The sequence below is a fragment of the Coloeus monedula genome (genome assembly GCF_965178545.1).
Source record: "Coloeus monedula genome assembly, chromosome: 1".
NCBI lineage: Eukaryota > Metazoa > Chordata > Aves > Passeriformes > Corvidae > Coloeus > Coloeus monedula.
This window is the reverse complement of record NC_138781.1, coordinates 870,916-884,405: the sequence shown is the minus strand read 5'-3', so window position 1 is coordinate 884,405 and position 13,490 is coordinate 870,916. Positions and strand designations below refer to the sequence as shown.

General features: G+C 52.7%; 1 protein-coding gene across 2 annotated transcripts; it reads left to right on the top strand.

Moving 5' to 3' along the window:
• Positions 1-1,296: 1,296 nt before the first annotated feature.
• Positions 1,297-13,147, top strand: CDC25A (cell division cycle 25A; the record flags this gene model as incomplete). Of its 2 annotated transcripts, none has more annotated exons than XM_082293140.1 (16): positions 1,297-1,451; positions 3,219-3,298; positions 4,768-4,822; positions 5,170-5,202; positions 5,335-5,371; positions 5,732-5,833; positions 6,589-6,687; positions 7,306-7,440; positions 8,124-8,198; positions 8,806-8,955; positions 9,217-9,309; positions 9,762-9,824; positions 9,950-10,048; positions 10,752-10,882; positions 11,170-11,281; positions 12,637-13,147. In XM_082293140.1, 16 exons carry the CDS (start codon positions 1,297-1,299, stop codon positions 12,775-12,777), a joined length of 1,560 nt encoding a protein of 519 aa, XP_082149266.1. In that variant the 3' UTR covers positions 12,778-13,147. The 2 variants fall into 2 exon arrangements, with proteins under 2 accessions (XP_082149266.1, XP_082149267.1); XM_082293141.1 differs by having other exon boundaries at positions 6,589-6,694; positions 7,325-7,440.
• Positions 13,148-13,490: the final 343 nt, after the last annotated feature.

Genomic DNA, 13,490 nt, shown 5'->3' with positions numbered 1-13,490 from the left:
CTACCTCCCTGTGGGCACTGAGGCCATGGGATAATGGGGAGGGAGGAGGGAAGAGGCTCTGATTGTCCATGCCAGCCTTTGGCAGCTCTGCATGGCTTGTTGGCATCTGTGCTGTGCTGTGCTGGAGGATGCAGCCAGCCCGCACACAGGAAGTCAGGGTGGAGCACGAGCTAATAATACTGGTGGTAACTGCTCAAAAAGCATGTAAAAAGGCAAATGTTCAGGGAGAGTGGGAGTGAGGGTGCACCTGGAAGAGCAGCAGGAGCTGGGGGTGTGATGGGGATCGCTGAGATCTGGGGTGGTCAGGGAAGGAGCAAACACCACACTGTCTAATCCGGGAACCGGGAGCATTGTGTGACTGGTGGGTGGCAGGGCCTGGGCAGAGGGACATGGGGCATGTGTCTTTTGGTCCTGGAGATCCCCTGGATCCAAAACGATCAGCTGGAGACACCAACCTCCGGATCCAGTGGAGAGACCCGGCAAAGGATCTGCCAGGGACTGGAGAGCACGGATCTGCAAACCCTGAGCTGAGGAGAAACTGTGTGTCCTAAAGAGTCTATGTGGAGTACAAGTGGGGGACAGTCAAGTCTCCCTTCTCCTGCTCATCGCTCAATGTACCCCATCCTGATGTCGCAGGGATGTGCATAGCCTTATTTCCCTAGCCGCTCACCAAAAGCCTCACAAAGTGGCTTTTGTTCTCATAGAGAGCTCATTTGATGATAAACGATGTGAGAAGGCCTCTTTGAGGAGAAAGGATGTGGGAAGGGTTTGGCTCAGCGAGGCCGTGTTATCTGCTGAGTTTGTGCCTTTCTTCCTTCATCTTCCCCATTTTCCCCTCACGCCCAGGCTAAAGGGAGACCGCCGGAAACATGGCGGCAAAGCGGCGCCGCCGTGAGGCGGGAACTACATTTCCCAGCATGCAACGCACATAGCGATAACGCGGCGCGCCTATTAGGAACACTGGGAAATGTAGTCCCCCGCGCTGGCGCGCATCCCCCCCACCCCGATTTCCTCGCTTTCCTATTGGTCCGGAGCGAGGCCAAGGGGCCGCGGTGGGCGGGGCCTCGCCGCCGCGCCGCCGTTCCTACTGGCCGGGGCGCGCGCGGTGGGAGGGGAGGTTTGAAAAAAAACAACCCGCCCCCCGCGGGACGCCGCGCGCTGATTGGCTGAGCCGCGGTTTGGCGCCAGCTTCGGAGCGGGCGACGGCTACCGGCTGGGCTCAAAACGCTGCGGCGGCCGCGCTGACGGCACAGACGGCACGGGACGGCTGAGCTTCCAGTTCCCATTTCCACTCCGATGGATCCCGCCCCGAGCGCTTCCCACCGCCGCCGCCGCCTCCTGCTTCTCTCGCCGGCGGCCCCCGCCTCGCCTGCCGTGGTTAAGGCGCTCTTCCAGGATGAGCTCTCGCCTGTCTCCGATCTCCGCCTCACCATGGAGCAGCTGGGGCGCGGGTAAGTCGGGGCGCGGGGCCCTGCGAGCGCTGGGCCCGGGCACCCCCCTTTTTCTTGCCTCTGTCGTGACCCCTCCTCCCCAAAAAAAGCGAGGTTTGGAGGGCTTATCCCCCGCTGTTTCCTCCCGTGCTAAGGGAGCCTCTTCCTCCTCTCCTCCGCCCTCATACGAGCTCTCCCGGGCATTTCGTCCCCTCTTCAGGGCGTTCTGCCTCCTCTCCAAGACGTTTACTTCCCCCTCCCAGACCCGAAGCGAGGCCTAGGGAGGTTCCCCCTTTTATGAAAAACCCCAAGGCCTCCCGGAATCGTTTTCCTTCCGTTCCATCCACCCCCATAATTTCCTCCCGCTCAGTGAAGCCTTATGGCATTCCCACCCCCACCAAAAAAAACCACAAACCCCTGGAATGTCTTTATCCCCCCTCCCAAGCCCCAAAGCCTCAGGGATATCTTTAACCCCCCCCTTTCCCAGACCTAAATGTCTTTACCCCCCTCCTTGCCGCCCAAGGTCTCAGGAGCTCGCTTCCTTCCCTGTCCCCCCCCTCCTTCCAGAAACAAGGCCTCGGGGTGCTCACCTACCCTCACCCTCCAAAAACCAGGGAAGCCTCGTGGATCCCTCCTTTTCCTTGCCCCCCACCCCCCCGTGGAGGCCTTGGGGGTCTCTTCGTCCCCTTCTCCCGCGAGGAATGAGGCACTGAGGGCTCACCCTGCTTTCTCTCCTTCCAGGCACCCTCCCCACACCTAAACCCGAGGCCTGCAGTGCCTCTTCTCCCAGCCCTTCCCCCAAAAAACGAGGCCTCCCGGAGCTGTTTCTCCCCACCCCCGCCCACGAGGCCTCGAGGAGTTTTGTCCCCCCCACCTTGCAAACTTCCATGACTCCCTTAGGGTCCCCCACCCCTTTCCTGATGCCTCCCCCCTGCAGAGCTCTCTCCTCCTGCCCCATCCCGCATGGATCCACGCTCTGGGACAGCTTCCCCCTGCCCTGGTTTTGTTCTGGGCATCCACCTCCCTCCTGAGCCCTTCCCTGGGCTTCCCTCTCTCCCACAAATACCTTTGTGTCCTTCCTGCCTGCCTTGTTCCATCCCAGCCCTGTTCCTGCACCCTCATCCTCTCTTTTCTGTCTCCCATGTGCTGCAGTCTCTGGGCCCTGCAGCTGCTCTCCTGTTCCCATAACCTCAGCCACAGCTGCTCCATTTTCCTGGTCTCTTAGCTCCTCTAATCCCATTATTCCCACAGTTTCTCCCGTGTGTGGCTCCTGTTTTGTCCTGGCCCACTCAGGTCTCGATGACCCTCCTGGCTTTTGTTTGTTGATTTTCTGTCATTCTCATTTCTGCAATCACCTGCTTTATGATCCTTCCCTCCTTCAGATTCCTGCAAACCACTGGCAGTCCCCCCATGTAAATTATTCAGCCCTTTGATTTCCTAGCCCTGGCAACTTTTTTTTTTTAATTACCACGTGCTGGAACCTCACTCAAGTAGCTTTCCCCTTATATATGTGAGGCTAAATATGATTTTCTTCTCTCTCAGTGCTGAGGTTTAGCAGATAAAACAGAAGTTGGGAGGCAACTATTTATCAAAATGTGTTTGAGTTAGAAATTGGCAATTTTTTCTATGCAAAACCTGAACTGGGGGAGTGGCTGCCCAAGAGAGGGTTGCAGTTCCAAGGAGGATAACTGGGCTCTGATAGAAATCCAGGTGGTGATCACCTGTGCTGGACCTACCTGCAGTGTGGTATTTCTTGCTTTTAAAGCAAATCCCAAATTCCTTTTCCAGGCAGCTTGAAAACCTGGAGCAAGATGTGGGAACCAAGAATGGATTACACAGATCAGAGTCTTCGGAGTCCACAGACTCAGGTAGGGCTTCCTCAGCTAATAAATAATGACTAAGAACTGCAAAGCAATGCACTTTTACATGGCTCCCACTGCAGGCAGCTCCCAGGGTTTGGAGAGAGAACTATCCCTGCCTGAGGTCCCTGCAGCCCCCTCTCATTCCCGTGCTCTTGGAAGGAGGGAGGCAGTTGGAAAATCCCACTGCAGCTCATGGTTTGGGCTGTGGGTGGGTTGGTGGTTTTTTTTTTGCTTTATTTGTCCTGGAGACTGTGAGCAGTAGGGAGGGAAAACTGGTTCTGCTCCTTGGGGGACTCCAATAGAGCCTTTTCCCCTTTTTCCCTGTTGTGGTTTGTGCTCTGGGCTGGTGTTGGTGGGAGCAGTTCTGGGGTGTCCTGCTCTGGGCATGGCAGGCAGCAGGGACAGCTGGAGGTGAATCAGGCTGCTGGGGATAACCCAGGGATCCCTGGGGAGCTGGGCTGCCACCATTCCCTGGTCTGGGGTGCTTTGTGGATGCTGCTGTGGAAAACAGGGAGATGGTGTTTTATCCCTCACGGATGGGATCTCCTGGAGCTCCTGCCCTTTGGAGGGTGAGGAGGGAGAGTCCTCGCTGTGTTTTCTCTCTTTAAACCCAGACTGTGCCAGTGAGTGGCTTTGTGCTGTGTTTTCCTGTTACCCAGAGCTGGCTGATGATCTGAAACCCCTCAGTTCTCTGGTTTTCTGGTTTTCACACGAGATGTTTTATCAGTGAAAATGAAATAAGCTCTCACTCCATGACTTGTAGATTGCCCCTGGTGCTTCATTGCTCCAGCTCAGGGAAATCACTGTTTCCACCTGAATTTATGCCCCATTTTGAGGGCACTTTCAGCCTAAAAAAAGAACTTTATGAAGTGCTAAAACACGAGTACAGCTCACAAACCACAGAGCAGGATGGAGCAACCAGCCTTGCTAAATGCTCACGTTCTGTGGCTCCTCAGGGATCTGTTGGAGTGACTTTGGATGTGTCTGTGCTGAAATGCTGTGGGCCTGTAAAGCTTTGCTTGGTCTGTGCTTCTGAAGCACTTCCTGTTAATTCCAGTACATCCAGAAGGGCCTTTTGACCGCTTATTTTTTTGGAATGAGCCCAAAATCTCTTTGTAGGAAGAGGTGTAACTAAAACCATGCCTTAAAAAAAAAAACCCTAAAGGACTAAATAGTTTATTAAGGGGTGTGTGTGAGAGGATAAACAGAGTATTCCATGCTGAGTGCCAGCACTCTGTTCCATGTGACAGCCCAGGCAGGGCTTGGGGGGTGTTCTTAATGATCCCTGTTTTTCCCCAAGCCCTGGCACTTGATGATCCACGGCCAAACCCCACAGTGGGGAGTGTCTGTAACTCTTATTTACAGCGAGGTGAGGCTGCAGATGGGACTTTCCATGGGAGTTTCTGTGGGAATCTGCTGCAGTGTCTGATAATCCCTGGATACAAATCAGTGGGAAATCTGTGTCTCCTCTGCAGGTTTGGCTTTGGATTCTCCCGGCCCCACGACCTCACACAACACCATGGAGGACACGTGAGTAACCCTGTGTTAAACCTGGCTTGTGGCATCATTACCAGACCTGGGCTGATGAGGCCTGGTGAGGGTTTTCCTGTGCTGGCACATGTGCAGTGTGGCTTCCCTGCTGCAGCTCTCCATGTGCTCCACAGCTGGAATGCTGGGATTGGCTCTGAGCGAGGGTGTTGTGCCAACCACATGGCACTGGCACCTTCCTGCAGTCTGGGGCTGCACCGAGGTCTATCTAAATTGCATTTTTTTAACACTTAATTTATGCTTGTCTGTGCCTTAAGAACCACAGAATCATTTAATTTGGGAAAGACCTCTAAGATCTTCCAAGTCCAACATTTGATTTTTGCTTTTAGGTTTGAGGAAGCAATCAAATCCAGCAGGCTGAAGTAAGTATAATTCTCTTTTAAATTCTTCCTCAGTGTCTGTTTTAGATGATGGAGTTGGGAGGTGATTTTTGTTCATGTCACTGCCTTTTAAAGCAAAATGTTGAAATAAATTTTGTTTCTTTCTCGTTGCAGCCTTCGAATACCTTTCAGAAGAATCCATTCCCTGCCAGTAAGTGAGAGTGGTATTGATGTTTTATACATTAGTTAAAGGATTTAGCATGGGTTTAGTTGAATACATTTAGTTGAATACTTGTTAATTTTCTGGCTTCAAGAGCAGCTGCTGGGGTACTTCATGTCAAAATTGCAGCTTGTAAATTCCAAATCTCACTTAATTTAGTGTGAAATTTCCGTGATGTGGCTCCATGCCCTGAAGCATTTTGGTCCCTGTACCAAGATGCCAGCAGAGGATTCCTGCACAGGGTGTGCACAAATTTGTAGTCAGAGACTTTCCAGTCTTTATTAACCCCTTTAGTGCTTAGCTTGTGCAAGGACTGGTGCACAGTCCTGAACTGTCCCTCCTGTGTTGTAGCAAAGCCTGCTGGGCTCCAGCCCTGCTCTGAAGAGAAACCACTCTGACTCTCTGGACACTGATGCTTTCCAGCCTTTGGAACAGGATGAAAATAAGGAAAATGTAAGTGTTGTTTCCTGCTGCCTGTGATGATCCCGTGGGAGGGGAGGGACAGCTGGATTAGCATATCCTGCACAGGGAATGTGGTGGGAAAGGCTTCAGTCACTCCCTGCCAGGCTGCACTTCAGGCACAACCACCTTTCAGTCCGTTTTTCTGGAGGGAACTTGGAGCTCTGATGAGAGTGGCTGCAAGCTGTTGGGAGGTTCATAACAATTGGGAAGACTTTGCCCAGTTCTGCCTTCGTGCCACTGACCCCTATTCCTTTTTGGCTGTGGCAAAGGACAGTGTATTCCCTCTGCTTGCTCTAGGCAGCTGCAAGAGCTGCCTCCAGAAGGTGCTAGGGGAGATCACCCCCTCTCTTCCCACTTCTGCCATGGGGAGCCCTGGTTCCTCATGGAATCCGTGTTCTGGGCCTGCCCTGGCTGCTGGGAATCCCGTGGGGGATGAGGTGTCAGGACGCAGCCTTGGCTGCCTCCAAATATGATTTAGTCTGCAGAGAAGTTGACTGACAGAAATAGAAAAGCCCTGAAGCCTGTAGGTGATGCCAAGAGCATAAATGCTGGATTATGTTAAATGAAACACTCCTGTAACATCTTTAATTTGAAAACATTCACCTTCAGACTATTCCTGTTGGCAGGAGGGAACTTAAATCCAAAATGTCAGGCAGCTTAAAAACCATGAAAAAGATAAAAGGATCCAAGCAACTTAACAGTTTGTAATTTTGGTAAAAATATAATTTTTGTGCTTTTTATTTCAGGAATCATTTGAGTTTAAGAAGCCAACCAAACCAGCTTCTCGTTGCTTCCGTGATGGAAGGGGTGTTCCTGCAGCAAGGCAGAATTCATCTCCAGCTCAGGTACTTGGTTCTTTTCAACTAATTCTCACCTAATTCTCTGGGATCAAAAAAACTTCATCAGGGTTCTGAGGTGGTGCTGTTGCTCAGGTGCCAAACAGAAAAACTTATCTGCAGGTAAGAAAATTGTTCTCACCTTTGGCTCATGAGGTGGCATTGAGCCCATGAGAAATTTGAAACATTGTTTTGGGAAAGATGAGTCAGCACAGAGCTGAGGTTGTGCTCAGCAACTGAAGGGAGTGGACGTTGATGTGGGATTGAAACGATGCGTAAAGCTGATATTTAATGTTCAGGCAGATGCATTTGGAACAGTGGACCCACCTGTGTAAATGCAGCTGGATTTTGTGTCCAGATGTGACAACCAGGGAGAAAATCTACCTTATTTGTACCCTGCTGTTTAGAAAAACAGAAAAATCATTGTATAGAAACAGAGCTGAGGGGGCCAGGTCTTGTCTCTGCTCCCTGGATCCAGCAGGGATCCTTCATGCTGCTGCCTCCTGCCTGTGCTGTGCTCAGCACCTGCAGCTCAGGGTTGGGAATAACCACAGTGTTCCTGTAGTGCAGAGAGCTGTGGGGCTACAGCATCCTGCAGGGAACAGAGGGGTTGTTGTCTTCTCTCAGCTGCCCATGGGTGAAACAGCCTCAGGGGAACAGGAAAACTACAGGGCAGCCTTCCTGCAGCAGCACTCCCTGCCCTCCTCGGAGAGCGAGGATGACGATGGGTTCCTGGAGCTGCTGGATGACCAGGAGTTGAAGGTATGTGCAGAGGGAATAGGATGGAGAGCCCCAAATCAGCTCTGCCTGACGTGTCTGGTGTGCTCTGGCTGCAGTCAGGGTGCTCAAACTGCAGCAAGCTGAGTTTTTGGGAATCACAGAATCCCCGAGTGGTCTGGGTTGGAAGGGATCTTAAAGCTCATCCAGTTCCAACCCCCTGCCATGGGCAGGGACAGCTCCCACAAGGAGATTAGTTCTCATCTTTTTCCACTCACTGGGGTGTCTGTATCTTGTAAGTGCTCTTCCCTGGTGCAGCCAGTGGGATTTGTTTGGGCTGTGAACAAGTGAATTATTTTTAGTTTGAGAACTGAGGGAATTATTTGAACAGTTGGCATTTTTCTTTAGAAACTCGCTGAAAAAGTCAGAGGTGGTGATTGCTTTGACCCACTTAAATACGTGGCTGTTTCCAAGTGAATTTGAAATGTTTAAAACCCTGGAGGTTCATCTTTGTTAATCAATCAATGAGTTGGTAAACTCACCTTCTCCAACATGGCTCGGCTCAGTTCCGTTACTTCCTTAAGAATTGGACTGATAATGGAGTTAAATCCCTGAAACTGCTCTGACAGCTGAATGCAGCTGGAATGTTTGCCTGAGCCACGAAGGAGCTGTCCTTGCAGTGTCTCCTGTGGTGAGATGGATGAGAATGAGCTTCCTTCTCTTCCCAGAATGACGAGGAGATGCCCTCAGACGTGTCCAGTCTCTGGACGGCGCCGCTGGTCATGAGGAGAGCGGACAGTCGGGTGAGTGTCCCCACACAGGGACAGGGGCTGCCCTGGCAGCTGGGACAAGTGATCCCACTGTCTCCTGCATCCCTGAGAACAACAAAACAAGCCCTGGCATAACCCCCTGCAGAATTCCCTTATCTCTGGGGCAGCTCACCTGGGAGACTTGGTCAGTGTGGAACAATTGGTGTTTATAGGCATAAAATTTCTTCTCGCACTTCATAAATGTGAGAAGATCTTGAATTGCCTTATCAGAATCCTGATATATCTGGAATTCACTCTGCCCAGACTCACCTGGAATGCTGTAACCTGATCCTCTGATAACAGGCTGGGAAAGGAGTTCAGACTCCAGCAGAAAGCTCCTTAATCTGTTGATAAATTGGCTGCTAATTGGTGTAGAGCACTTTGCTGCCTCTTTATCTTGCTTATGGTGCTCCAAGCTCCCCCAGTAACAAGTGTTACTGGAAGTGTAAAGCCTGGATAATTCAGATTAACAGCCCCCTGTTGCTGTGCAGTGGTGGTGCCTTAAATGAGGCCAAGTTTGGAATAATCTGAAAGCCTGAGTTGTGTTTATTTTCTTTTGTAAATCTTTGCTGGACAACTCAACTCCTCTCCTCCCTCGTAGGCCAAGCGCTGCCGCTTGTTTGGCTCTTCATCCATGTCAAGCATTGCAGGAAGAACCACCCAGAAAAGGATGGAGAGATCCCAGGAGGAGAATTCTCCCGGGAAAAGCAAGAAGAGAAAAAGCCTGCCCGGAACTTCCGAGGACTCCACGGTTGGTGGCTCAGCATCCAGATTGTGACAGGGAGTTGATGAGGGGAGGTGCAGTGTTGGGGTCTGGTTTGTGAAGGTTGGTGGGAGCTTTTCCAGGTGGATTGTTGGTTGGGGCAGAGCAGCAGTTGCACAATCCTGAACCTGCTGGAAGCTGCGGAGCCATTTTGGGGCTTGGGAGTACACTGAGCTGTCAGCTGTGGGAAGCAGGGAATGGGATGTGTCTGCCCTTGGTGCTCATGGATCTCTGATCTGTGTCCTGCAGAGCCTGAAGCTGGTGAGGATCCAGCCCTCCACAGCAGAGATCGAGAGCATTTTGGACAGTGACCAGAGAGACCTTATCGGGGACTTCTCCAAGGTAATTCCAGAGATTCCATGGCCAAGTGCTGAATGAAGTGTTTCAAGGGCCTCTCTTGGTGGGGATGTCTCAAACCAGCCCAGAAAAACACTTCTATTTACAGAGGCTTTTCTGTTCCCTCCTAAACCTGCCTTGCTTCTTTGGACTTGGTCTTGGAGGTCTTTTCCAACTTTAACAATTCCCTGACCTTCAACCAACCAGGGAGGCTGTTGGTGAGAAGGGGATGTTCCAGGCCAGACACAAAGTAATCCATTTGTGGTTAAAGCCCTATAAAATCTCTCGAGTGTAGGAGCCAAAAATTAAATTCTACGCCTGGTTTTAGACTTTTTAGGTGTTTTAACTCCTGCAGAGGTTCTGGTCAGCAGAATATCTGTTAGAGGGTGAACTTCTGGATGCTGTGCTGTCACCCACGTGACTCTCAGCTGGAATTTTCTCAATCCTGTCTCTTCCAGAGTTACTTATTTGACACTGTCGATGGGAAACATCAAGATTTAAAATACATCGACTCAGAAATGGTGAGTGCTCCAAGGAGAGCCAGAAAAATTCTTTACTGGGGATTGGGGAACAGCATAAAAATGGCTTGAAACAATTGAACTCTGGTTTTTGAACTCTGGTTTTTGTGGTTTTTTTTTTTTTTCAGATGGTGTCTGTGCTGACTGGGAAGTTTGAGAGCTTCATCAAGCAGTGTGTGATAATTGACTGTAGATACCCCTATGAGTACGAGGGGGGACACATCAAGGTGTGTTGGCCCCACAAGGGCAGTGCAGGGGGCTCTGAAGCTGCAGCCTGGGGTCACTTGGCACCTGGTGGGGCCGATTTCTATCCAAGGCCCTGTGGATATGTTATTCCTTCCAGGGCCTAGAGGGGCTCCAGGAGAGCTGCAGAGGGACTGGGGACAAGGCCTGGAGGGACAGGACCCAGGGAATGGCTTCCCAGTGCCAGAGGGCAGGGATGGATGGGAGATTGGGAATTGCTGGCTGGGAGGGTGGGGAGGGGCTGGGCTGGAATTGCCAGAGCAGCTGTGGCTGCCCCTGGATCCCTGGCAGTGCCCAAGGCCAGGCTGGATGGGGCTTGGAGCACTCTGGGACAGTGGGAGGTCTGGCAGGGGTGGCACTGGATGGTCTTCGGTCCCTTCCCAAATCATTCCAGGATTCTGTGATTGATCCTGAATGTTGCTGCCTGAGCAAAGGCCCTCCCAAATACAGGGGTTGGGGGGAGGGAGATCCAGGCAGCCACAACCTCCAGGTGCTGAACTGCAGGAGGTCCAGGTCACCCAGAGCCCGTTCCAGACTGTTCGTGGTGTCCTGGTGGGGTTTGGAGCCATGCTGGGAGAGGGTTCCAGAGCTCCTCCAGCAAGACCAGATGAGGAATTGGCTCCTAGGGAAGTGGGATGAGTTTGTGGCTGTTCCCTTCCACTCACGGCTCGGACTCTGCCCTTCCAGGGTGCCATAAACCTCCACATGGAAGAGGAGGTGGAAAATTTCCTGCTGAAGAAGCCGATCCAGCCGTCGGAGAACAAGCGCGTCATCGTGGTGTTCCACTGCGAGTTCTCCTCGGAGCGGGGCCCTCGCATGTGAGTTCCTCTCCCTGGATCTGGCATTCCTGCAGCTGAGTGGCCGGGCTGGCTCCAGTTGCTCTGGTGGTTGTCACCTCTGGCAGGGTTTGGCACAGCCTGGGGTGTGAGTGGCTGTGCTGGGCCTGGGCTGGAGCACTGGAATGTTCTGAGGGGAAAGGAGAAGCCTGTGGACTGTGGCTGTGAGGCTCCTCAGCCTCCTCCATCGAGGGATGGGGGCTTTGGGGGGCAGGTTTGGGAGTTACTGGTTGAATGTGGGATTTAAGATGGGATTTTCCCCGCTGCAGGTGCCGGTTTGTGAGGGAGCAGGACAGGCTGAGCAATGAGTACCCCAACCTGCACTACCCAGAGCTCTATGTGCTCAAGGGGGGCTACAAGGACTTCTTCTCGAGGTGCCAGGTGAGTAACATGGATTCTCCATCCCTGGAAGAGTCCAAGGCCAGGTGGGGATGGGGCTTGGAGTACCCTGGGATAGTGGAAGGTGTCCCTGCCCATGGCAGGGGGTGGAACAAGATCTTTCAGGTCCCTTTCCAACCCAAACCTTTCTATGGTCTCTTTCACACTCAAAAGGAGTGTGAAACAATAGATAAATAATACCAATTTCTTCCTATTCAAATTTCTCTTTGGGGCTGGGGGGCTTTTCCTCCTCTCTCTCTGTGGGCTGTTCCCAGAGCAGCTCAGCCTGTTTCTTGTCTCGGAGCTGTCTTCCTGCCATAGCTGAAGGGCTTTTCCACTTGTCTCAAGAGTAAAACAGAAGTGGTTTCTGCCCCTTTAGATCAAACTGTCAGTCACAGAAGGGATTTCAGGCTGCTTGGAGCAGGGGAGACAACAAGGCTTGACAGTAATAAATGGAAACCTGAGGTCTTGTACAGTCCTGACCCAGCAAAATTTGAAAACCTGAGCTTGGAGATTACAGCCTTTGAGACAAGGAAACTAAAACCCACCTCCAGCTCTCCCCAGCATTTCAGGGGTGGGATTTCTCCTGTCACTTGGCTCCTGCTCCTGCAGCATTTCCGTGGTCCTAGCGCTCCTGGGATCTGTCCTGCTGCTCTGACACGAACAGGCCTCAGGCCCCCACACTTGCAGTTATCCCTTAGACTGCCTTCCTTTTCAGGGAGATGGGAGATACTTGGCCTGTCCATGGCCAGCTGGGTGGGGCTGTCAGCCCCTTCCCTGTGGGATGTTGGCTCTCCCAGCACTCGGAGCTGATGGCAGCCAGTGCTGCCCGGGGTTCTGGTCCTCCTGCGATCTGCGGGCTCCCCTGGGCTGAGGGACAGCCGGGCTTTGGGTTGCCCTGAGGAGGGGGGACCGAGGCCTCAAGGTGGCAGCACGGGACAGCCAACGGCGGCTCCTTGCGAGCCGGGACCTGTCCCAGGCACAGGGATCATGGAATGCTGGGAGCTGGAGGGGACCCGCAGTGATCACTGTTCCCAGTGTGGATGGAATCCACGACCTTGGCGTGATCAGCACCCTGCTCGGACCAGCTGAGCTGGAACATCCTTCCAGTCTCTTCCATTCCAAGCTGAACTCTAAACCAACCCAGCCTGTGCGTTGCCTGCCAGGAAATTTGGGATGAGAGCCCTGTACACAAAGCCCTTGTTTTGCTGGCTGTAACCTGAACATCCCTGGGCTTTGTGTGTCTGCCATGGAGCTCCCAGGTGGAGCAGGGTCTGTCCCTGTTTGTTCCAGGGGCTGCTGGTGGTGGCATCACCACCCTGGTGACACTGAGGTGACCCCAGCTCCTCTTCCCACAGAGCTTCTGCGAGCCCCAGAGCTACCGCCCGATGCACCACAAGGACTTCAAGGAGGACCTGAAGAGGTTCCGCACCAAGAGCCGGACCTGGGCTGGGGAGAAGAGCAAAAGGGAGATGTACAGTCGGCTCAAGAAGCTCTGAGGGCTGCAGGGACCCACAAGGACTGCCCAGCCTGGGGGCTGTGGTGGGAGAGCCACGTGTTCCTGTGCTCCCGCTCCCCTGGGCTGTTTCCCCCCTGGGATCACCTGGACCTTGGCCCCGTGAGCTGGACACCGGCTGGGAGCTGCCCCTTGGGATTCTTTTGGTTACGTTGCTTCATGAAAATGTTGTGGCTTCTTGTGTTGTGGGATACCCCCAGAGCGCCCAGGGAGGGTGGGGACAGCCTCGTGGGGCTGCACTCGGTGGTGTCAGCACTGCCAGGGAATGTTAGTGCCTGTTGATTTTTAAATGCTTAATTTTATTTAAATACAGTCAAGTGAAGCCAATACCGCTGGGGTTGGATCATCTGGATTGTACTTAAACCTTGTTTCTGCTCCAGGGCGACCTGCTGGGGGGGTGTTGGGGGTCATTATTTTTCTCAGCTGCGGTTTTGGTTCTCTGTAGCATGGTGGGGAAGGAAAATGGGAAATATCCCGTGATGGCTCAAGATTCCCACCTGGCCGAGCGCTGCGGGAAGCCTTGGGAGCCCATCTAAAGGGAAACTGCTTATTGTTCATAAACATGATGTTCACCTCGTTTACTTACTCCAGGCTGGTTTATTTCATAGTCTCTTTCTGTTGGTTCTGGAGGAGTTGGTGTTTCAATGGAGGCAGAGTTTTTGGGAGCTGAGGGGTTCAGCAGTTGGGTGACCCCAG